The 26,958-nt window shown below is 37.0% G+C and overlaps 1 protein-coding gene across 1 annotated transcript in view; it reads right to left on the bottom strand.

Annotated features, from left to right (window-relative positions):
• Positions 1-10,151, bottom strand: part of KIF24 (kinesin family member 24) — a 44,592-nt gene extending 34,441 nt beyond the window's left edge. The window contains exons 1-2 of the mRNA XM_008590875.1: positions 9,529-10,151; positions 4,913-5,102 (exon numbers count right to left, since the gene is read on the bottom strand). Of these exons, the coding sequence (XP_008589097.1) occupies positions 4,913-5,102; positions 9,529-10,151 (813 nt within the window). The remainder of the gene's footprint in view (positions 1-4,912; positions 5,103-9,528) is intronic.
• Positions 10,152-26,958: the final 16,807 nt, after the last annotated feature.

The following is a 26,958-nucleotide window of genomic DNA, read 5'->3' as shown; positions in this document are numbered from 1 at the left end:
ACCCTACCCCATCCCCTAAAGATGTCAATCTACACAAATATACAACAGAAGAATCTTAAGAGAAAAAGTACATGTAGAATTCAAAGGAAAAACATATTCCCTCTGACTGGGAAAGACATTATGAAAAAGACTGTACTGAGGATGGACCATGGGGGAAGGAGAGGAATTTAAGAGGTGAAGATGAAGGGAGGGAAGGTATTCCAGCCACAGGGGAAGCATGAGCAAAGAGTCAAAGCAGGAAAGCACAAGGAATTAACTGTTTAATTAATGTTTAGGGAATAGCAAGGATTCAATTTGGCTTAAATACAAGATCTTGGTAAGTAGAAAAGTGAGATGGAACACTAGAGTAATGAGTTAGGTCTAAGTTGTAGGGGTCTTGGGACACCAGCCTTAAGGCAGGGGGCAGAATGCTCTTCTATAATTCATAAACAGTGGGGAGACAGTAAACCTTGCAGAGAAGAAGGATGATCTGAGCCATTTTACTAGAAGATTAATCTGGCTTCACACTGTGGATGGATTGGGAACAGGGACACTAGTAATTAAGTGGTGAGGTAAGAAGGGTCTAAATTAGATGATGACAATGGAAATAAAGAGATGAACACATGAGAAATTTGGCAACTGACTGGACGTGGGGAGCTGAAGAGAGAAAAGGGTCCACGATGACTTCGAAATGAAAAATTATGATAATCTGGAAAAGGAAAGATAGGAGACCCCATTAAATTGGGTCTGGAAAGCATTAATTCAGCAGCCATAATTACTTGCATAATTTAGAGGCTTACCAGGTTGGCAGTCCAGCTATATCTAAGACATCCTAATAATTTTTTTTTTTTTTTGTCTTTATCCGTGTCCGGCAACGGATCGCAACCCTCAGTGTCGCCTCCGTACCGGACCAGGACCGGCAACGGGATCGCAACCCTCGGTGTTGCCCCCGCGCCTCGCTCAGCCAGTGAGCGGGAACCGGTCTGTATGTGGGATCCGAACCCTCAGCGGGAGCACCTCTGCGCTTCCCAAGCGGCGCACTAGCGCAGTGCGCCACCGGGCCGGCCCAACATCCTAATAATTTTAGGCCTGATTATAGCTTAATGAAAGTCCATAGGCAACAAATAAGAGAAAAGCCCCCGTACCGGACCGGGACCGGCAACGGGATCGCAACCCTCGGTGTTGCCCCCGCGCCTCGCTCAGCCAGTGAGCGGGAACCGGTCTGTATGTGGGATCCGAACCCTCAGCGGGAGCACCTCTGCGCTTCCCAAGCGGCGCACTAGCGCAGTGCGCCACCGGGCCGGCCCAACATCCTAATAATTTTAGGCCTGATTATAGCTTAATGAAAGTCCATAGGCAACAAATAAGAGAAAAGGCCCTATCTTCTGACACCTTTTGGGTCTGCTCTAAATATCTAGTTAAGGAAAAATCATATGAAGAGATCCATAAAACTGGACTTGGGCCAATTTATTGTGGGTCACTCTACCTCAGGGTCAATTCTGTTCTGTGTACCACTACGTTACATTATATGACATTAGAATGGATATTTGTTAGGTCATCTGAGAAGAAATTGGGACCACAAAGCCAAGTTTATATCAGTTAGAAAAAGTCTCCGAAAGTTAGGAGGTGAGAAAAAAAAACGAATCTGTGCATAATGACAGAGAGATGCGTGATCTTCTAGTGTTTTGAAAAATGTGATAAGATTTTAAGAACATTAAAATGTTAGTAACTGTTGAAGCTGCGTGATAGATACATGGAAGTTCATTATACTTTTGATTAAACCTAAAAAAGTCAATAATAAAGAGTTAAATGTATTTGTAAAATCTGGCATTAATAAACATTATTTATGTTTAACTAATACCTGGTTTCTAAGCAAGGAGACAAATTAATTCATTTCTCAACTATCACCACTGGTTTTTACAGTTAAGTATGACTCCAAAGCAAAAATAAAAAATCTATATCTATAGATGCCTATAGATATAAATATATTTGGCATTTCCAAAAAAAAAAGAAGAAAAAAAAAAGAAGTAAATATGGGAATTTTTTTTTTTTGGTTTCCTTTTATTTCACTGAGTATATAGCAATTCTTCCTTTCCTATAAATGTTCATGAATAACTTTAGCTCTTGCGTAAATACCTTAGAAAGCATTTATTGATTACTTTTGTAAATATCTTTCATGAAAGATGTATGAATGGTCTGGCTGGTTAGCTCAGGTGGTTAGATCATGGTGCTGATAACAGCAAAACCCAGGGAGCATTTCCTGTGCTGGCCAGCTGCCAAAAAACAAAAAAAGTGTGAACATGCAAGATTATTATTATAATTAACATATATATACAATTCATAAAGTCCTTTGCATAACATACACTTTCATTTGATTATACTTTTATCAATGAAGTTGTAGAAACACCTACTTTGAACCTCACTTTAGCCTTGATATGATCAGAGTTCAATAGTTTATTTTTTAAATAAGCTTTTTTCAGATAAATACATATTTATAGAATATCTCTGGAAATATACATTTAGAATAGGTAATATTGGTTGCCTTCAAGGAGGAAATGGGATTAGAGGGATACTTTTTACTATATATCCTTTTGTACCTTTTGATTTTGAAATAAGTGAATTTATCCTATTCAAAGGTTTTCACTTTTATATATAAAAGTAACATAGCTGATTGTGGAAAATTTTTAAAATATGGAAAACAACAGAGAAGAAAATCAAATTATCTATAAATCTTGAGGTATCTATAAACCCAGAGATAGCTATTGTTAATTTTTTGATTTACTTCAGTACAATCTTTTTTCTCTATTGTATATATATTTTCTTTATTTAAAAAACTGGAAATAAAACATATACAGTTTTGTTTCCTTGCTTTTCCATTTATTATGCTGATATCATAAAATTTAATGGTTAAGGTCTGGCCGGTTTGCTCAATTGGTTAGAGCATGGTGCTGAGAACACCAAGGTCAAGGGTTTGTATCCCTGTGCCAGCCAACCACCTAAAAAAACAAACAAACGAAAAAAGACCAAAAAGAACAAAAAAAGATTTAATGTTTAATGGTTTAGTAGGACAGCACACTACATGTATATGATCATGTTTACTAAGTTGCAAGATTTGAAAAGAGGATATTTATTTAAGCAGACATACAAACCTATTGTTTTAATCCCTGAAATAAGTTTAAAAATAAAAATCTAGGATCAATACTGCACTCAGTTTGCTCTGATCTTCCCTTTTCTTCTTTCTCTTTGAGGAAGGAAAAAGGGGGAAAAAAGTCCTCCCAACATTTTTTATAATAGCATTGACAAGTAAGGACTTTGACCTATGAGAGCAAAGGTCCAAAGTTCAAACAGCAGAAGAAAGTGCCATGGAAACTATGGGTATTCAATAAGTATTGACCAATGGTAATGACAAAAAAGTAAGGTTATTGTGTTTTGGGATAATGGAAAAATACAAACGTTAAAATGATTGAGAGAATTACTGTGACAGAAGCATCATTAAGGAAGTCTTGGGTAGCTGGTGATTGGATAGGGCGATTACTATGGCTATAAGTAGCCATGGAACTAGATAGCATTACAGCTAATTGGTCATTTAGACCATCTTCAAAATAAATACCTCCCACTGAGACCTAATAAACTATGCATTGATCAGCAATCGATAAGGCTGTTAAAGTGATTGGGTTGGTTGTACAGTGGCCTAGTAATTTAGTACCCATAGAAAGACTCAGTGAATTACTTTGAATGTCACTGTGAAACCCTATTTTGGTAATCAAAGAAAAAGAAGAACAATGCAAGTTTGAAAGAGGGAGAAAGTGTCACAATTTGACTTCAGTGTTAAAGGACTGATTCCAGTAGAGTAAGATCTCAGCTAACTAAGGGAAATTGCTAGCGCACCAGATTACTCACCACTTTTTCTCTCTCTACCAGCCACTGGGTTTTGAGGAAAGAAAAGGAGAGAAAGAATGAGTATAATATGAATATTTAGAGAGGAAGATTCAGGGTAAAACAAACTCTGAATTCCCAAATCTTAACATCTTGTGGATTATCCTCTGTTTTAGATTATTCACAATTATTTCACAATTTTAGGAGCATTAAAATTATGATCTCTCCCATCTATGGAGTTTGCTGCTTCTCTATGAAACTGGAGTTATGGCAAGGGTACCTATCAGCTTGGAATAAATTCCTTTCAATACAAAACTTTTTCTCCTTGGAATCTTCATGATCATTCTAGCAGTGAGTGAACATTTTTTACGTGTTTGAGCTACTAGTGTTTTGTTTAAATCATTACATGTTAGATGTGAGATCATATTCCTGGATTCCATTTACCCACTGTAACCTACCCTGTACAAAGTGGCCTGCTCAGAGCCCAATTTCCACAAACTAAGTCTAATTCCCAAGACAGGTGAGAATCAAAATAAGCAGTTGGTTGGCAATTTGGGACCTAATTGCTCAAAAAGATATTGTCCAGCATTAAACTCAATACTCACACTCAGCAGAGTAAGAAGTTCACACTGAAAGATGCAGGCAAAAATAGAGACCAACTGTGTGACCATGTCATAGTCATACTGGGGCATATACTCAGTGACTGATCCTGTCAACAACCACTTTATTATTTAAATTTGTTTCATCTCATTGTTCCCCCCCTTTTTGATGAATATGTATAAATAAATTCACATAAAGCATGTTAAGTGAATATATGATGCAGCTCCATCGCACAAGAGTAGAAGAGTTATGTTTTTATATCCCTCATTGCACCATATTTTTTTAAAAATGAAGGCCCAGAGTATCAATGATTTCATGCAATGCCACATCAGGAAAGAATGTCAATAGCCAAACCAGAAACTGGAATTTAGAATTTGTATGCTACCACTCAAACAAAAAGCAAAAAATTGAAACACTTGATAATATTAGTTCCAAACACAAAAGGAAAATATCATACCTGCAGAATATATTGTGTAAGGTCAACTGCTTCCTTCTTCTCATGCACAAGTAAAGTTTCTTTGTCTTCTACAGTAATAATATTAATTTCTCCACGACGTACCTCCCTCAGGCCCAGAGGGCGTTTTCGAACACAAACTCTGATTTTCTCTATCTCAGTCCAAGGACTCTCTTTCTCTGAGGTGTTCTGTCTGAAATATGTTTATAAATAGGCTTTACTTTTTAATAATAAGATAAGGCTACTTAAGAGGTCAAAGTATCAGTATATTTTGTTGTATACTGGGCATAGCATATTTTTTTAAATTACATATTAAGGTGTCAACACTGAGAAAGTTCTGTGTGTGTGTGTGGCTAGCCAATAACCTCGGTGTTATAACACTATGTGAGAAAGTTCTTTTATTAGCTAAATCTTCCTGATATTTCTATCTCCGTCCCTACCCCACTCCACCCCTTGCCCTGCAAAAAAAAAAATTACCCCAAAATAAAACTAAAAATCCCCTAAGAATTGTTTTAGCTCTAAGACTTGTGTGTTTTGCTTCCAGATGTTGTCTTCTTTCTTTATGTCCCCAATATTCAAGCTGGTTAATTCTCAAAATCTAACGCAACAAGCTGCTACCACTCCTCCAAGGCCTTTACAAAACCCAAATACATGTCTCTTGTTCCCTTTCAATCCAATTATTCCTTCACATTTACTATTTTCTTGACGATTAATCCAATTTCTTTTTTTATCCTACCTGGGATTACTAAATACTTTGAATTAGGTGGTAGGTTTCAATGTAATTTTCCTCCTGTTCCTTCCAAATATGTTTGGCCCCTCTCCGTGTCCTGTTTCCTTACTTCTACTTTTTTGTCCCACCCTGATATGCATTTATTCATTTGTTAAAACACAATCATGTATTTCAAGGACAATTTTATGACTAGTCCTGACCACCACTAATTCAACCTTTGATTCACTTTCCTTCACTGGCTCTGATTTCATTGATTATTTAAACTTAACACCCAGCATTTGAGGCAATATTCCTTGGGTTAGGAATACAAAATTCATAAGGTTTACTTGCTGAGCCCAATGGTAGTATATATATCTAAAAACTGACCACTTACTTATATAGAAACTCCTCTAAAACTAGGTAACAAGAAAATAGGGTTCTTGAAAACAGGTGTTTTACCAGGATCAATGCCTTTGGTCCATGTACTAAGAATGCCTTCACAAGACAAATTATTCCTATCCTTTACACTTTAGAATTTGATTGATAGCTGGGGCCGGCGCAGTGGCGCACTGCTACAGTGCGCCACTTGGGAGTGCGGCAGCGCGCTCCCGCCGAGGGTTCGGATCCCACATACAGACCGGTTGCTGCTCACTGGCTGAGCGAGGTGCGGGCGCAACACCGAGGGTTGCGATCCCGTTGCCGGTCCCCGTCCGGCACGGGCGCGACACTGAGGGTTGTGATCCGTTGCCGGACGCGAAAAAAAAAAGACAAAAAAAAAATAATTTGATTGGTAGCCATTAAAAAGCCTTTTATAAAAGACTGTACATAGGATACTGTACTATATAATTGTTTCATATCAATTCTGATTTTTCTGAGCCCTCCAACTAGCTGGAAAATTATTTTTTGCCAGGGTCTAAATTAGTTTAAAAAAATACCAAATAGCAAAAATATTTCCAATATAATGCATAAATAAACCGAACAGATAATAGCTACACACCATCCACTGAATAGAGATCTCCAAATGGTAAAACAACAAAAACAAATTCACAAGCATTGCTGCCACCAGGGGGGAATAACTTTTTTGTCATGTGCAAACAAGAAACAAAACCAAAAATCAGTAGAGAGAACAAAATAAAACCTATAGAAATGGAATCAGCAAACTGAAACTTCTGTTGCTGCTTGAGATTCAGTCTGATAGCCAAGAAAAATACGCTTGGGCTTAAACAGACTATGAGGTACATTTCTCTGGTAACACAGTTTACTTTTTCTTCATCAGGTGAGTCAATTTGGGCATCTCTGTGGGCCCTCCAAAATTGTCAAATTATAATTTTTTTTTTTTTTAAAGATGACCGGTAAGGGGATCTTAACCCTTGACTTGGTGTTGTCAGCACCACGCTCAGCCAGTGAGCGAACCGGCCATCCCTATATGGGATCCGAACCCGGGGCCTTGGTGTTATCAGCACCGCACTCTACCGAGTGAGCCACGGGCCGGCCCCATAAATAACTACTTTTAAAGCATGTTTTTTTTTTTTAAACCAACATATAGGAGACTTTTAAAAATGCATCATTTTGAGGTAAGTGTGGGAAAATCTTGACAATCATTAGAACTGGATGATGGGCATATGTGGATTCATTGCTCTATTCGCTCTTCTTTTGCATATATTTGCTTTTTCACAAGAAAAAAATAAAATTTTAATATATCATTTTAACAAGGGTTTTGTGGCAAAATCTCTGGTTGTTGAGCATTAATAATCTCATCAGATAAAGTTAATCAAAGATGGCAGAAAAAGTTTAGTCCTTTTTAAAATTATCCAGGGACTCTAGAATGAGCCATATGGACAAAAGACCTGTTGTTTTCAATTGCAAAGGGCAAAAAGGAATGCATGTTCTTCTCCTAAAAGGCTCTGGTTTTAATACCCAATATTCCCTAGAAGAGGTAAACTATGTCTAACATACAAAGAGTTAAGACAGCTGGAGTTAGGTCTATTCAAGATCTTAAATAAGTCAGGGCAACCGGTTCTCTTAATGCCTTAGACTTTTGTTAAAATTCTGAGGCCAGCAATTTATTTTGAACTTTTGGAATATCTGAAAAGCAAAAACCTGATTTAAGGTATCCAAGGAGAATGCTCTTTGGTTAGGATGACTTCCTAGCAGCAAGCCTTAAGTTGGTAAGGGTGTTTCTTAGGATTCTAAAACCCTGACTCCTTCTTGGAGCTTGGGTAAGAAGACAATATTGAGGATTATTGGGGAAAATGTTCTTTCTTACCTTCATTTCTCTAATATAATAAAAAATGGGAAGAGTGAGATAACAATATAAAAGGTAAGAAAGCTCAGTTGAGCAGCCTTCACTCTGGGTTTGACATGTATAAATGTTTATAAGAATACTTATTTCACCATATGCTTATGTCTGTCATCCCACTCACCCTGACCCCTACCCCCAAGAGTCTAAGAACCTCAGATATCCTAATTATCTTTATATCTAGAATTGGACCTAGCAGAGATGGTACTTCATATTTGTCAAATAAATGAAATGGCAATATTTAAACTAAAATATCCATTCTATCCTTGATGGTGTTAAATAATGCATGGTGGTATTTTTATTTACAAATAATTTCAAGTTAGATTTTTATGTGTTGTTCAATAAAAGACTATAATATTAAAGAAAATATTTGGTCTTTCACCACTAACCAATAACATAGACTACTGAGCTAACCAACAGGCCAACAACAATCCTGGCTCTCATAGTTACGGAACAATCTGGTCCACTCACAATTGAAAGAGGAAAACAATATGCTCTGTGCTCCACTAGACCAAATCAAAAAAGAAAAAAAAAAGTTTTGAGCAAAATAAAACTCACTTATACAGAGCACAGTGTTATACCACCAAGGTCAAGTGTTCGGATCCTTTAATGGCCAGCCGCCAAAAAATAAATTTTACTTAAGTATTTCAAATTACTAAAAGAACTTTAAAAATTGAGTCTTCTACTTTTTTGGAAACTTAGCCCATATAAGACCAGATGTAAATACTTTATCTTAAGGTATGAATAATAGCATTTTTTAGAGAAAATATGGCTTAAGAATGAATTCTGTTTTCCCCTAACTCATATATATATATATATATATATATATATATATAAAGCTTTTAAAATAACTAAACCAGCAATACAGGTTTTTTTTTAAAAGAACATATTTCCTATTATATCATTGTTAGTATTAGGGATACTTGATATTTCACTCCACAGAGACCTTATTTCAAATTCTAACTTGAAGCATTAGGTGAAAATAACTTTATTGTAATCTTGACTCTCAAACTCTAATCTTCACCAAAAGTGTCTTAGTCTTTGTAATCACCAAAATCATCTGTTTTTCCAGGGCTGGCAATGTAGAAAGCACTCAAAATAACAATCATATTTCAATGTGTGCAGGTGAATTAAGTGTTCCAAAGACCTACTTAATTCAACTACATGCTCTTTGTTTTCAACCCAGCTTTATGTCTCCCAACTGGTTAAAGTGAATTTGATAGTCTTAAAAAAATCTTGCAGATTTTGTAATATTTTTTCCATTGTAGAAGGCTACTGAACTATTTTACTTTCATGGAAGCACTAGATGTATCATGTTATACTATAATAAATAATAGAAATAGTTCTGTTATATTAATGACAGATCCTGGCAAGTAGCAGCTGTTTGATGTATATGAACAATATCATCTTTCTACCATCTGGAAAGTCCCAATTCCTCATAAATTTTCCCCCATCTGGGTATTTCTATTACTGATGCAAAAGCTGTTCACTGTCATTTCTATGTTATATTAATTTACTGTAAATAAGGAGTAGCTCTCTCCCGTTGTCCTGAAATAGAGACCTGCCCTTACCTGAGGCTTCCTCAAAAAAAAAAAAGATAAAAATAATTACCTGATACAAGAATGAGGGATTCCATAGTTATACCCTGAAACATGAGAGACTCTTTGAATAATGGGAATTTCACAGTCCCCCAGTATTGAAGAAAAGTGATTTGATGAAAAGAGCAAAGTGTTAGTTTCTGTTTGAACATAGGAATCAGCAGCTGTGACATTCAGAATTTTTGTTTTTGTCTGGTACTGGGAATCATCTGGTAGCATGTGTTCCAGCACTTCTAGGTAAGTGGCGTTCTGTTCATTTGCAGAGAAATCTGACACATTGCACATTTCAAACTCAATGTTGCTGGCAGTTACATCTTTGCTGTCAGTAGGAGAATCAAAATGCAGTTGTCTGCGAGGGCCAGATCTGAATTCCCGAGGCTTAATGTACAGGCTGCCTGTTGGAAGAGGATGCTCTGGGCTCCTGACTGCTTTATCTTCTTCCTGCATAATCTTAATGATTTTGATAAGTTGGAAGAGACGTTTGCGGTCGTTCATGTCATGAACTCCCAATTTGGAGTAGTCCTTCATTGTAACGTTGGCTAATTCATCTATTTTCTCAAGGCCAAGGGCAATAAAATGTGGATAATACTGTGCAAGTTCAGCTTCACAAAGACATTCATACAGACAGGATGCCATTTTTGTAAATAGGTTTCTATAAACTCTGAAGAGAGAAAAAAAATCATTCACTTGGAATTGAATATATGTAATACAATTGTTGCTTTTAAAAAATAAAAGCCACAAAACAAACATACAGAAAAATGTTTTATCATATCAAGTTTTCAACGAAATATATTTTTCCTCTGAAATGATTGATTAAACAGCATAGTGCATAAGCAAAGATGATTTATAAAGCATATGAAGAATTTGTAGTAATAGATGTAATTTATTCATCTGTTTAACAGAAATAGACCTTCAATTATACACACATACACATAGACACATAGACACACAGACATACACATAACACAAGTTACTTACTTATTTCTAGGGAGTTCCTTTCAACCTTGCAATGTCTACTTACCATATGCCACAAACTACCAAAACCTCGTTCCCAACCACTGATTGTAGTAGGACTAATTTTAGACGTTCAACTTAATGTCAAGGCATGTCGCACAACTGTTTCCCGTGATTAATGAACAAAGGCTAAGACCTCTTCCAGAGTGGGAAGGAGAATTAAACAGCAGACCACAGAGGATTATAAACTAACACGACTCAGAGGAAATCACATATGTATCTGCTGAATACTGGCAAAAGCTAGTTAAATAGAACTAAAAACATCATCAATTCAGAATCATCTAATTCAGGATTTCAAATCCTTCTAAAACGTGACCATTGATGTCTACCTGTACAGAATATAAATCAAATAATTTATTTGGGAAATTAATACTATGGTCAAGACTTTAAATGGCTACACATTAAAATGCTTTAAAAATGTTAACACAGGGCTGGCCCGGTGGCGCACTGGAGAGTGCGCCGCTTGGGAGTGTGGCGGCGCTCCCGCCGAGGGTTCGGATCCCATGTGGAGACCAGTTCCCGCTCACTGGCTGAGCGCGGTGCGGGCGCAAAACTGAGGGTTGCGATCCCGTTACCGGTCAGTAAAAAAGACAAAAAGGAAAAAAAAAATGTTAACACCAAGATATTTAATTAAAAATGATGTGGTAATAACACAGAATCGTGATTTATTATTAAAGTCAGGACCCTGTGGCATTCTCCATAGCACTGTTTTTTTTTTTTTCCTTTTTGTCTTTTTTCGTGACCGGCAATGGATCGCAACGGGACCGGCAACAGGATCGCAACCCTCGGTGTTGCACCCACACCTTGCTCAGCCAGTGAGCGGCCAGTCTGTATGTGGGATCCGAACCCTCGGCGGGAGCGCCGCCGTGCTCCCAAGCGGCGCACTGTAGCAGTGCGCCACCAGGCCGGCCCCATAGCACTGTTAATGAAGTTCAAGTTCATAAGAATATTAAAAAATAAACTACACTTTCTTTTTAAAAATGGTTTTATAATTCAGAGTTTTCAAAATTCAATTTGGTAATTATTGGTAGAAATTTCATTTTATTTTATTTATTTTAGGCAGCTGGACAGTACAAGGATTGAACCCTGGACCATTGCGTTATCAGCACCATGTTCTAACCAAATGAGGTAACAAGCTAGCCCCTATTCTCATGTTAATTTCTATTTTGTCTTCTCTCTAGGAGAAACAAAGAAAGAGTTGAGGGCAGGGTAATAAAGGTAATCAAAGAACCCTGAATAATTAACTTTGGAGAAAAGACTACTTAGGCTAAAGAAAAGGTCAAAGGGGGTGAGTAACACATCCTAAACTCACCCTGTTCTTTTCTATCTGTAATAGACTTAAAGAAAAAAAAAAGGCCACAAATTCTTTGCAGGTCCTTCCATCAAGAGATAGAGCCTATTTCTCTTCCCATTGCCTTGTGATGGCCTTGTGATTTGTTTTGGCCAATAGAATATGGTGGAAGCAACACTGCATGACTTCCATGACTAGGCCTCAAGAGCCCTTGCAGTTTGTACTGCTCTCTTGGAATTCTTCTCCTGCCATGTGAAGAAGTCCAGCCAACAGCCATCACCGTAGCCAGATGTGTGAGAGAAACCATCTTAAACTATCCAGCCCCAGTGGCACCACTAGATGACTGCAGCCATATGAATGACCCCAGGTGAGACCAGAAGAAGAACTGCCTAACTAAGCCCAGCCCAAATATATGACTCATAGAACTGTGAGCAAAAAAAAATGGTAATTGTTTTAAGGCACTAAGTTTTGGGATAGTTTGCTACACAGCAGTACATAAGTGCAATACCACTTTGTGCCCTTAAAAAAAAGATTTTATTAGACTTTATTTTTTAGAGCAGTTTTAGGTTCATAGCAAAATTTAGTGGAAGGTACAGAGATTTCCCATATACCCCCTGCCCTACAATTGTTATAGTTAATGAACCTACATTGACACATGATCATCACCCAAAGTCCATAGTCTACAAAGTCTTAGTGTTGTACATTCTATGGGTTTGGACAAATGTATAATGACATGTACTCACCATTAGAGTATCATACAGAGTAGTTTCACTGCCCTAAAAATCCTGTGTTCTACCTATTCATCTCGCCCTCCCTGCCCACCCTGGCAAACACTGATCTTTTTATTGCCTCCATAGTTGGTTTTTTTTTTTTTGTCTTTTTTCTGTGTCCGGCAACGGATCGCAACCCTCAGTGTTGCCCCCGTACCGGACCGGGGACCGGCAACGGGATTGCAACCCTCGGTGTTGCTCCCGCGCCTCGCTCAGCCAGTGAGCGGGAACCGTTCTGTATGTGGGATCTGAACCCTTGGGCGGGAGCGCCGCCGCGCTTCCCAAGTGGCGCACTATTCAGTGCGCCACCGGGCCGGCCCCTGCCTCCATAGTTTTGCATTTTCTAGAATGTCATATAGTCAGAATCATACAGTACATAGACTTTCAGATTGGTTTCTTTCACTTAGTAATATGTATTTAAGTTTCCAACATGTCTTTAAATAGCTTGATAGCTCATTTCTTTTTAGCACTAAATAATATTCCATTGCCTGGATGTACAAAAGTTTATCCATTAACCTACTGAAGGACATCTTGTTTGCTTCCAAGTTTTGGCAATTATGAATAATGCTGCTATAAACATCTGTGTTCAGGTTTTTGTGTGTACGTAAGCTTTACCTCCTTTGGGTAAATACCAAGGAGTGTGATTGCTGGATTGTATAGTATGAGTATGCTTAGTTTTAAAGGAAACTGCCAAACTGTCTTCCACTGTGCTGTACCATTTTGCATTCCCACCAGCAATGAATGAGAATTCCTGTTGTTTCACATCCTTGCCAGAATTTGGTGCTGTCAGTGTTCTGGATTTTGGCCATTTCAATAGGTGTGTACTGGTATCTCATTGTCTTCTTGTGCCTTTTTAAATGCTGATACCTTCACCAACTCCTTCTGCCTACTAAAATGAGTTGTGCCTGTTCTTTCAAGATATCTCAAGAGCCCCTCCACACCCCCATCAAGCCTTCTTTCACCTCTCAGCCTCTTCTCTACCATTTTACCACCAAGCATCCTATGTAGTGTCTACACTAGGCCACCAATTCCTTTACTATTTCTTCTACCTGGAATACCTGTCTTTCATAGGAACAACACTTTATAAATTTTTCTTCTATGAGGTATGACCTAGCAGGGGATAACTGGTATTTCCTCTGTGTTTCAATAATGATAGTAGCTAGTATTTACTGGGCATTTATTACATACCAGGCACTGTTCTAAGCATTTTATTTGTTAACCTCTAAACAATCCTTTGAAGTAGATAAGTGTGTTACTTTTGGCAAGTTACTTACTTAACATCTCTGAAATTAATTTTTCTCACCTGTAAAATGGGGATGTAATAGTCCCCACAGTTGCTAAGATCAGGATTTGATGGGAAAATCCTTGTAAAACTCTCAGCATAATATCTGGTACATACTCAAAGCCCAATAAGTGTTGGTAGATATTATTATGCTACTGTTATTTCTTTATTTCTGCTATCTTCACCACCTAGCATAAAATCTAGACTAGAATAAGTCTTCAGTGTCTTGGTTTCTTTTAAGCTATTTCAAAGCGGCTGTATTCCCCACTTGTCTCAGTCTAACCCATGGAACAGGTTGTAAGGGATATGCAGTTTTTTCAATTTCCATAGGTTATACAAGATCCTGTATTTCTCACACCCATTCTCTTGGAGACATACTAAACATTTCCTGATCCAATTCTGATAATCATGGTCAATACTGTATCCCTTAATCAGGACCTGCAAGACTAACATATTCATCTTGCAGTGCTTGGATATCCCATATTATCATGGGAGCAGAAGATGCCAGAGGCAGCCGTAATTTGGACACACAGATTAAAGCATCCACTGAACACTTCTAGATATGTTGGCAACAATACCACCTTTTTGAGCCCTATAGTTAGCCTATATTCTTTTGTTTTAATATTAAATATGCAAAGAGTACCACATTCCATTTTACAAAGGTCTAGCCCCTCCTCTTCCTCTGGGGTAAACATCGGAATCACCTTTAAAAAATATAGATACCTAAGTGCCATCCTAGATCCACAGAAAAACAAAAAATAACAATAAAAAACCCCCCAGGTTTTGAGGAGGACAGACATAAGAACTTTGAAAAACTTCCCCAGGTGATTGTGATTGTACTCCACTAGTCTATAGCTATCAAAATTACAAATGCGAAGACACTGACCCAGCAATTCCACCTCTAGGAATTTATACTATAGATATTGTGTACAATTAGAAAATGACATAAGTACAAAGTTATTCATTGCAGCACTGTTTGTAATAGCAAAGGAATAGAATAGAGACTGGTTAAATAAATTATGGTAGTCCATTAAATAGAATAATATTATGAAGCTATTACAAAAAGTAAGTAAACTCTCCAATATATTATTATTATTATTTTTATTTTTATTTTTATTTTTTTAAAGATGACTGGTAAGGGGATCTTAACCCTTGACTTGGTGTTTTTAGCACCACACTCTCTCAAGTGAGTCATGGGCCATCCTTTCCAATATATTATTTTTTAAAAAGAAAGCTCGCCAATGTATTAGGTGAATAATGAAAGGTACAGAACAGTTTGTAAAGGTACCATTTGTTAAAGAGAGAGAGAGAATTGATCTACAATAGATCTATACATTTGCTTATCAGGCATAACATATCTTTGACAGGATGCACAAGTAATAATAGTAGTCTCTGGTGGGAGGGGAACTGGGTGGTAGAGGACAATTATGGGAAAGAGACTTGTATACCAATAAGGGTGAGCAGGTTAGCTCAGTTGGTTAGAGTGTGGTGTTATAACGCCAAGGTTATAGCAGATCCCTGTACTCGCCAGCCACCAAAAAAAGAAAAAAAAAAAGGCAATAAATGCTGGTAGTTATCATTACTTTTCCTAGTGTCATTTCTATTTCACTGTTCTTGCCATCACCCGGAACAGGACTTAAAACAGTTATTTTTAAAAAATTTGAAACTATAGTAGTCCCCCCCCCCCCCTTATCAGAATGGGATAGGTTCCAAGACCCCCAGTGGATGCCCAAAACTGCAGATGGTACTGAACCCTATATACTCATAGACTATGTTTTTTTCCTATACTGTACATACATACCTATGATAAAGTTTAATTTATAAATTAGGTACAGTAAGAGATTAATGACAATAACAACTAATAAAATAGAACAACTATAACAATATACTATAATAAAACTTTTGTAAATGTGGTCTATCTCTCAAAATATCTTGTACTGTACTACGGGTAACTGAAACCTCCAAAAGTGAAGCTGAAGATAAGGGAGACTACTGTGACTGTATCACACATTTAAAAAATATATTTATAATTCCAACTACTGTCCTCCCTCCCAATCTCCCCAAATTTATCTAATACGACTACTTGCTATTTTATTGGTTTTCACTCTAGCCTTTTTTAAAATGCATTTTTTATGCTGTATATAATGTATTCATAACTATATTACAATCTACTTTTTAATTTAACATAAGCATTTTCATATGCTATTTGTTATGTTGGTTAAACCAGCACTCCATTTTTTAAAGACCTGTTGGAGTAAACTCCTAAAGATAGTGTTTGCTTACTGGCTGTCATTTTAGATTGACAATTTCTATGTAAGATACAATAGTTCCCCCTTATCCGTGGTTTTGCTTTCCAGCTTCAGTTACTAGCAGTAAATCAGGTTCAAAATTATTAAATATAAAGTTCCAGAAATAAACAATTAATAGGTTTTAAATTTGTGTGCCATTCTGAGTAGCATGGTGAAATCCTGAGCAGTCCTGCTTCCTCCCTTCTGGGACGTGAGTTATCACTTTGTGCAGTGTATCTAGGCTGTATATGCTAACTGCCTGTTAGTCACTTAGCAGTCATCTTGGTTATCAGATCATCTGTCGTAATACTGCAGTGTATGTGTTCAAGTAACCCTTATTTTACTTAATGATGGCCCCAAAGCGTAAGAGTAGAGATGCTGGTAATTCGTATATGCCAAAGAGAGGCCGTAAAGTGCTTCCTTTAAAAAGTGAAAGTTCTCTATTTAATAAGGAAAAAACGTAGCATACTCAGGGCTTTGTGTTAGTCTGTTTCTGTTGGTTTTAACAAAATACACAGAACTGGGTGACTGATAAGAAAATGAAATTTATTGCTTACAGTTTCAGAGGCTAGGAAGTCCAAAGTCCAGGGAGCACATCTGGTGAAGACTTTCTTTGGTGGTGACTTCTGTGATGGCAGAGTATCACATTGCAAAATCGGTGGAGCAGAGAGAACAGATAGAGAGACAGACTCTTCATGCTCCCCTTTCAAAGCCCTCCAAACCATGCCTATGACCACCTTTTTTAATCCATTCACTATGGCATTGTCCTATAATCTAATCACCTCTTCAAGGCCCCTCCTTTCAGTTACCATAATAGGATTTCCCACCCTCTTAACAGTCACAGTAGGGCCAAGTTTCTAATACATAAAACTTGGAGGACACAATTCAAGCTTCAGTGAGTCTTGGGCTGACATAATTCAATCTACTACAGGCTCAGCACTATCTGCAACTTTAGGCATCCACTGAGGTTCCCGCAATGTATTTCTCAAGCATAAGAGGGGACTAACGTGCCCTTAAAATCTTTTAAAAAAATGTTTTTTATTTATTATTAGTGTATTCATTCTTACAAATTGTGATATTTCTTTATGCCCTTTGCCCGACCTGTAAGACCCCATAGAAGACCCCAAAGGAGGCACTCCCTAAAACATGGCGCTTTTCTCTTCCGGATCCTAACAATCTCGCCGGGGCAAGCTGCAGCCTATCAGAAATCATTACCCGCCCCCGGCCAATCAACTACCGCCCCGTGTACTAACCACCCTCTCCCTAACCGGCTCTATATAAATGTATGCTTCTCCTCCGAATAAAGCGGAACTTCTCTGGTGAACCGTCAGCTTGGTCCCGAATAAAGCGGAACTTCTCTGGTGAACCGTCAGCTTGGTCCCGTCTGTTTCTTTCACGACCTACCACTTCCCAAACTCCGTCCCTCCCTCCCCGCCATCTCTAGTATTGTTAGATTTGTTTTCTTCTGAAAGTTTAACGTATTGTTGTGATCTTTTCTTTCTGTACTCTTAAAATCTTACTGTTTTATCCAAATTGTATTATTGGCTTTATTCTTTAGTAGCTAGAACAGGATGGGAGCAAAAGATAATTTTAAGAGTACTTTCTTCAGCACCTAGAAGACTGATTAGATAATTAAAGAGAATAAACAGGTCTGTTAGGTTCTGCGAGACAGAAAAAAGGGAAAGATAGACCCGAGCCAGGCACTATTTCAGCCAAGGGGCTTTATTCCACCAATGTGGAGGGGAAACTGAGTCAGATCAGTTCCCCCAAACAAAGGAAAGCAGGAGACTTATAAGCCTTTGAGGGTTCTGTCAGAGTAATGGGCAATTTCGAAATCAGTGGTATGCAAGGTGACACAGCCCTTGTGGTCCGTTAACATCTGGTTGTTTAGGGCATAGACTTCTAATTATTGTCCCCCCTATATCAGTACAAAGCATTCCAGCCCAAAGACAGCTAAGATAGCCCACAAGACATTCCTTTGATGATCTTTGATGATAATGGTCATGTTTACCCCTTCCCAAGAGAGGAATTTCCCTGCCCAGTTCCCGGAGCAGAAAAGGTAAAGGGGAGGGAAGAAGGGTGGAAAGTTGCTTGACCTGTGCTGATGTTAAGCTAGCCATGAGGCCTGATACAGGTCCAAGGCTGGTAGTTTGTTAACAGGATAAATACATGAATAACAAATGTGTTGGTAACCTTGGTTACAAATGGTAGTTTACTAAGCAGTTACCCAGACAAAGGTTATAACCTACAAGCAGCAATAGATCTCCTTTGGGAAGGGGAAGGGAAGAGGGGATAAACTAAACTAAGGTAAAATCATTTTCTCTTTCCAAAAATGTATTAAGTATGTTTCGATTCAAGCTGCCAAAATATCACTGACATAAGCTTTATTTTACTTGTACCCCAGGACTTTTGCTCTATATGTCTTTAGAGAGGCTTACCAGGATAATGACCCTTCTGGTGATTACCTACCCCTATCCCGCACTGGCCAAATGTGTGCTTTTGTTTTTATTTGTTGTTTTCTTTGTAGCTATGCATTTTATTGTAACATACCCCTCCATCCTTCTTAGAAATTGGTTAGCTATCATTAAAAATTGACATGTCTGGGGCTGGCCCGTGGCTCACTCGGTAGAGTGTGGTGCTGATAACACCAAGGCCATGGGTTCGGATCCCAAATAGGGATGGCTGGTTGCTCACTGGGTGAGCATGGTGCTGATAACACCAAGTCAAGGGTTAAGATCCCCTTACCGGTCATCTTAAAAAATAATAATAATAAAATTTTAAAAAATTGACATGTCTGTGGATTTAGAAGGTAACTAACTCTAAAAAGTATTGATATAACACATCATAGACATCCAATAAACATAGACCCTTAAAACTACATTGCCACCAAACACACTTTTATTCTGTAGGGAGGTAGATGGAATTGAACAAAGAGCAAAATATCCACATGGTTTCTCTTTTTCTATTTTAAGATGTCAATTAAGATTTTTATTTTAAATATCTGTCAGTAGACCACCAAAGAGTTTGTGTAGTAGTAACTAGTATAGCGGAAGATGACTAGATTAAGAGGCAAAAAATCCAGTATCCAGTCAGGCTTTGCTAAGAACCAGATGTGATACATGGACAAATTATTTAATGTCTATGAGTCTTGGCGTGTTCGAGTTTAAAACTGGAATAATAATTTCTACAGGTATTGCCAGTAAAATTAGATATGCTGAAGTACTCTACAAATGTATTAATTACGTATTTGCAGCAGACAGATTCTGTAAAGTATGCACTAAGTGCCTAGTACAAAACAACAAAACAGGCACAGCGATCTACCTACAGCATTTAAAAATATTTTTATTATAAAATATTTCAAGTATTCAAAAGTAAACAGAATTGTGCCATAAACTCCCATGTTATCCGCCCCTAGATTCTTCAGTTACCAAAATTTGCCACATTTGCTCCTTCTATACTTTCTTTCCTTTGCAGAAATATTTTAAAGTAAGTCCCAGATATCATTTCATTTCATCCCTAAACTCATTTTTTTTTCTTTTCTTTTTTTGTAGCTGGTCGGTACTGTGATCTGAGATCCAAACCTGTGACCTTGGTGTTATAAGGCTACATTCTAACCAGCTGAGCTAATTGGCCAGCCCCCTAAATTCATTTCTAAAAAATTGACATTTCTTATATAACCACAATGCCATTACTATACATAATAAAATTAAAAAATAATTCTTTGATATTATACCCAGTCCATATTCTATTTCCCCAACCATGTCAAAAATGTCTTTTTAAAATATTTATTTTTAGGGCTGTCCGGTTAGCTCAGTTGGTTAGAGCATGATGTTGATAACACCAATGACTCAGAAAAAAATATTCTTTATAAAAAATTGTTTGAAGTAGTCCCTCGGGTAGATAGGATATTTTTGCTAGAAGAGTTTTTGTCTCTACCTTTAGGGGGAAACAATTCACTAACTAATGTGAACCCAGGAGCAGGTATTATAATTTCAAAAACTTAAATATCGGAATCTGCTGTTGCCTGTTTGTATAAGTTTCAAGATTATTCAGTATTTCTTATAAAAGTTTTTAATCATTATAAAAAAGTAAAAACCTAAATATAAGGTCTATATAATATTCCTTAACAATTAGAAAAACTGGGGAAAAATGGCCCAAGTTCTAAGGCATTCTCATTATTTTTAATTTCTCAAAGTTCTGTAATATCCCAAATACTTCAATTATCAAAGAGAAAATAGGGGGGAAGGGTCAGTAAATCCTTCAAGGACATCATTAAATTCTAACAACTTTATTGAAATAAAATTCACATAAAACTGACCCACTTGGGCCGGCCCGTGGCTCACTCGGGAGAGTGCGGTGCTGATAACACCAAGGCCCCGGGTTCGGATCCCACATAGGGATGGCCGGTTTGCTCACTGGGTGAGCATGGTGCTGACAACACCAAGTCAAGGGTTAAGATCCCCTTACCGGTCATCTTTTAAAAAAAAAAAAAAAAAAAACTGACCCACTTAAAGTATACAATTCAATAGTTTTTAGTATATTCACAGAATTGTGCAAACATCATCACAATCCAATTTTAGAACATTTTATCACTCCAAAAAAAAAAAAAAATCCCATACCATTAAATTTTAGATGCATCTAAAATGGAAAAGCTCTTTTCCTAAAACAAACAACTCTACAATTATCAAAAACAAAACTAACCATGGAAAAAATTGAGACAATATCAAGGGTTAAAATCCCCTTACCGGTCATTTTTTAAAAAAAAAAAAAAAAAAAACTGACCCACTTAAAGTATACAATTCAATAGTTTTTAGTATATTCACAGAATTGTGCAAACATCATCACAATCCAATTTTAGAACATTTTATCACTCCAAAAAAAAAAAAAAATCCCATACCATTAAATTTTAGATGCATCTAAAATGGAAAAGCTCTTTTCCTAAAACAAACAACTCTACAATTATCAAAAACAAAACTAACCATGGAAAAAATTGAGACAATATATTGACAATTTCTGTAGAAATTTGAGCTGTGTTTAGAGTTGTCAAGAATGCATATGTAGAATACATTTTTAGACTCTTCAAGCAGAGAATGAAAATCCCAGGAGCTTTAGCTGGATAAATTAGAAGAGCATAATGGACATGTTTTAGGTGGGTAGCAATGACCATAGTTTTAAAAACTAATTCAACATAAACCTCATAATGTACAAACCAAAGCCTATTGCTTTTTATTAAGATGCTTGGGAAACCTATCCTTACTTATTTTAAATAAAATAAATCTGCCTGTTTAAAAAAAGAAGCCTAACTTACTTGTACATGGATTTTGTAATATCAAATAATCTTCCTGTTATTTTGATAATGGCTAATTAAACAATTTTTCTGTAAGGGTGTATTTATTTCTACTACTAAGGATACAGTGAAGAGGAAAGTAATACATGGCTTTTGTTAACTTTTACAGTAGCTCTGCCTAAAAACATTCGTGTGTTCTTCGCCTTTTTAAAAGAAAAATATTTGAAATTACTACAGAAATAATTCATGTTCCTACATTAAAAAAACTCTCCATTCAATAATAAAATTTCAAATTATTTATACGAGCAACTCCTAAAACAACTAAAAGTTCACAAATACCAGAAATAACCAGATTGTTTGTAAGCTAATTGAAAAACAGAGCCACAAACAACAACAACAACAAAAACATAGCCACACAGTAAAGAGAACTTAAATCGAACTAATCCTAGATTGAACCTGACAAATATAATTTACAAAGTCCTTCAAATGGCCATTAAACTCTTAGATAAATATTTCTGCATGGAAAAGATAAACAAAAGGCACTTTCAGCAAGTTACATTTATGAAATATAAAAGGATAATATCTCCTAAATAGGATTCTATTATGTTACAGAAAAGATTCTTAATGCAATGGCAGAAACATGGTTCTCTAGAAAAAGAAAATAAAGGGGCAGTGAAGCAGGTTATCTCTGCCAAGGGAAAAAGGTACGGAAGAAGAGAATACAATAAATTAAAGAAGACAGAGTTATGAAGAACTTTCAGAGTAAAGGATCATGGGCCTAAATCAGTAACACTGAAAATTGTATGGCATTATCTTGTGAAGTTGAATCTTCATAAATCATACAACAAAGCAACTCTACTCCTTGACTAGAAAAACTTTTGCACATGTCCTTCAGGACAAATATACAAGAATGTTCATAATAGCACTGTTCACAAGAGCTGAAACCGGAAAATGATCTGAATCTCCACTGACTGTAGAACAGATAAATCAATTTGAGTATATTTGCATAATAAAATATTATATAATAGTGAAAAATGAATAAACTACAGCTACACTAAACAATTTATCAAATCTCAGAAGCATCATGAGAAGAAAAACAAATCCCAGAAGATTATGTTCCTTTTTATAAAAGCAAGCAAATTAAAACAATATATTATTTAGGCATCAAAACACAAAATTTATGTTAATGGTTACCTCTGAGGGGAGAGCAGGGAAATAGGGAATGGAAAGAGAATATAAGGAGATTGTGTGCTAGGTCTTGGATTCATTCTTTTTTTTTTTTTTGTCTTTTGTCTTTTTCCGTGTCCGGCAACGGATTGCAACCCTCAGTGTTGCCCCCGTACCGGACCGGGGACCGGCAATGGGATTGCAACCCTCGGTGTTGCTCCCGCGCCTCGCTCAGCCAGTGAGCAGGAACCGGTCTGTATGTGGGATCCGAACCCTCGGGTGGGAGCGCCGCTGCGCTTCCCAAGCGGCTCACTATCCAGTGCGCCACCGGGCCGGCCCCGGTCTTGGATTCATTCTTTATTATGCTTTATAACTTACACATACTCATATGTTTCACACATATTCTTTGGTATGTACCACATTATATTTTTGTAAGATAAATTAAAATAAGAATCCTACAGCTAGGCAGGTCAACAGATATCATCTAATGTATAGTTATCCCTAGTGATCTTGAGGTGTCAAAGAAAAAGAAAAAAACTCTATAGCTGATCTGGTCATTAATATTTGGCCCATAAAGAATTCTCTTTATATCTTGGAGTTTGGCTTGAATAACGTTTAAAAATTTTTTGAAATAGTGGCAATATTTTAAAGTAAGGAGCAGCTGGCCTGTTAGCTCAGTTGGTTAAGAACATGGTGCTGATAACACCAAGGTCAAGGGTTTGGATCCCTGTACCTGCCAGCCACAAAAACAACAACAAAAATCTGAAAATTAAAGGATTAGTTACATTGGGCCTACAATTAGATAAGACAACAATAGACCAAAACTGAGTAGTGGCTGTCTCCTTTAGAAGAGCATATACTGTTGTATACCCCACAGTCCCCACTGCTCCTGGTTCCTTCAGACCAACCAACTTTATTCATTTACATTACCTGGTTAGCCCTATGGGCATATAAGTTTGCGACTCACGATTCAGTTCAACACCCACATTTTATGTGATAACTAGGTGCTCTAAATGGTAAGTTACTTACCACATGGCTTTGGTAGGCTAAACCTTAATGGTCTTTTCAATCATCTTACTGTTTTTCACTCCCTACTAATCAATTATATATGCTTTAAATGAATATACTGTTCCTGAAAGTGAGGGACTACATAGGAGGATCATCAGGCATTAGAGCACATCCTTCAAATTGACCCATGTATGAAGTCCAAAGGTGAAATGAAATTTTAATTTCATTATTGTAGAAGTATAAAAATATACAGGGACTGGGCTGGCCGGTTAGTCAGTTGGTCAGAGTGTGGTGCCAATAACACCAAGGTTCATGGTTCAATCCCTGTACCAGCCAGCTGCCAAAAAAACCAAGGACTAAAATATCTTCCGATTGCTAAGAAATATTTCTTCATTTGAGTTCCACTAAACTGTCAATGAACACTTTAAAAAAATATATAATAATTTTATATATATTTCATATATCATATAATTCACCCTCCAAATTATATAATTCAATGTCTTTTTGTATGTTCATAGATTTGTGCAACCATCACCACAATCACTTTTAGACCATTCTCACCACCACACACAAAAAAATCCTGTACCCATTAGTAGTCACTACCCATTTCCCCCCAACCCATCTAGCCCTAGACAACCCCTAATAATGATCACTTTCTAAGGGGTTACTAACAAAGTCACTGGGCTAACAATTTTTATTAAAACGTTTCTGTACCCCATGTTAGGCATAAGGTCCCTAAGAACCCAAGAAATCCAGTATTATCAGGAGGAGATTAAAAGGCGAATAATATAGTGAACACTTTTCCCTCTACAAAGAAATTAGTTATTTCAAACTCTAGGATTATTGTATCTCAAGACTACTGATCTCAACAGAAGACAAATGATACTAGACAACTGCTTAAAACAACAGCTGCAAAGGAATTAGAATATATGATATTTAATGGAATTCTTAAGGCAAGATGTGGATTTTGGGGTACCAATTGTGTGAGTTATACCCATATATTTTTAAAAAGAAGTTTTCAAGATATTGTTTATGTTTGTAACTGGAAAAAAAATGGTGTCAAGTTCATTTATGGTTAAGTAGCTAATGCTCTGCAATTACTGCAGTTCCTTTCAAGAGCCCCAAAATGAGTTTATTAAGTTTGTAAGTTTGGTGAAAAGCATGGAAGGAATCACCTAAAAATAAACATAACAAAATTGTTGAACCCAGTTATCTAAAACAGTGCAAGTATTACTCTCTCTAAATATAGAAGTTTAATTTTGAAAGAATTCCGAGGAACAGGTGGTAACCAATGTTGGGTTTAAATTCAGTGCTTTATTTTTAAAATCTTGGTCTAATCCAACTTCAGCAAATTGTCATTTGCAGATTTTTGCCATTTTGCAGTCATAAAATACTTTCAACAAAATATATATCATGTGCTTAACTGGAAAAATAACTATTATAATAAGTTTTTATAAGTTACCAAGATGATATAGATTCTTTCAGTCAGGGTTACATCCCTTTGGGAACTGTAGCCACTATGGCACCAGATTTATTTCCAAAGGAGTGACACTGAGAAAGCAAAGGACAATTAAAAACAATAATTCCATTTGATGTGATCTAAATTATTAATATGTAATTAACTGTGCTACCTGATTAATCTTTCAAGGCTTTTTGTGATAGATGCAATTATCATCATCTCCCTTTTTACAAATGAAGAAACTGAGGCACAGATAATTTAATTTATTCAAAACAACTATATCGATTTTTAAAAAATATTTATTTATTTATTTATTTATTTTAAAAGATGACCAGTAAGGGGATCTTAACCCTTGACTTGGTGTTGTCAGCACCACGTTCTCCCAAGTGAGCTAACCGGCCATCCCTATATAGGGATCCGAACCCATGGCCATGGTGTTATCAGCACCACACTCTCCCAAGTAAGCCATGGGCTGGCCCCTCAACTTGTTTTAGAAAGTGATTAGCTATCCATATGTTGGTTACATGATTCTATAATCACCAGTTTTAATCAATCAAATCTCAACATAAGCAAGTGGCTAACTTAAAAGAATATAATAGACATAGTAATGCTTGTTTCTTATTGCTGGTGAAATCTCAACTAGAGTCTTTTATGCCTGGAGATTGTGCAATATTAGTACATGGGTTACTTCCAGAATCCTAGTGTAACTTTAGTTTACCTCACAGTAAAACAGATAATCTCATGGATATGTCTTGCAGCAAAAACATGCACTATCAAAATGTCCCCACAATTTAGCATCTGAACTACTTGTCAATAATAGAACTCATTACCTCTTGACAAAATCTGCCCCTCCACCCTTCTCTTCTTTGAGGGGTGGAGGTGGGTGGGTGACAATACCATCCATGCAGTCACTTAAAGCCAAACTGCGAAGTATCCTAGACACCTTCTTCTCCTTTAATCACAAATCTAATCAACAGATCCAGCCAATTTAATCTCCTAAATATTTGTCAAATTTCTCTCCTAACCTCATTCCAACCACAACAGCCTTGGTGATTTAGCTCTGGTATCTCTTACCTAAACTACATGTCTCTTAACTGCTCTCCTTGCCTCCAGTTTTGTCCCTGCCAAACTGAGATAGGAGGTGCTCAATTTCTGTGGGTTAGGGGTTTCAGGATATATCTCTAGGTTTTAAGCCACTCCCCAATGTCTCAAACCCCTCCAAGGCCCTCCCCTGGAGGAGAGTTACTTGTGCTTTTTGGACCTATTTTCAGCACCAACATGGGGAAATTGAGACCACAAGGGGGGGATTTATGCAAATCCAGTAGCTGAGCATGCTCAGTAAAAGGAATTTATACAGGCTTATACAATCCCAGTGACCAAACATGCTCTGTGGAAAGGAGTTTGTCCTTTGAATGACCTTCCACTGGAGGCGCTAAGGAACATAGAATATTCTCAAATATGTTCAGTGCATGTGATAGAATTTGACCAGTGGACATGCCCTAAAAGTAGACCAACTGAGAATGTGCAAGACTATGTTACATAACTGGGAACCACCACCTTAATTGAATATTCACTAGATATTGTGAATATGTATTAGACAGAGAAACTATAAATGCTGAATCCCAGCTCAGAAGGTGGGGTTTTTGCTCACTTTCCTGGCACCAACCCATTCTTCACCCACTAAGGTGTGTATGCTTTACTTTTGTGTTAAGCTTACTTTTAGCAGATGGCTGTTTATTGTCTTGAGCCAGCCTGCATTCTGTACTAAACTTTAAGTATTAGTTTTTTACTTTTGTGTTAAACTTGGAGTGGGCTCTAATCAGTCTCTGGAGCTAGGCTGCACTCTGTGAAATCTGTATCTCTTATTCATTACAGTA

The sequence above is a fragment of the Galeopterus variegatus genome, unplaced genomic scaffold (assembly GCF_000696425.1).
Source record: "Galeopterus variegatus unplaced genomic scaffold, G_variegatus-3.0.2 Scaffold143, whole genome shotgun sequence".
Classification (NCBI taxonomy): Eukaryota; Metazoa; Chordata; class Mammalia; order Dermoptera; family Cynocephalidae; genus Galeopterus; species Galeopterus variegatus.
The sequence above is the reverse complement of the archived record's forward strand: the minus strand, read 5'-3'. Positions and strand labels throughout refer to the sequence as shown.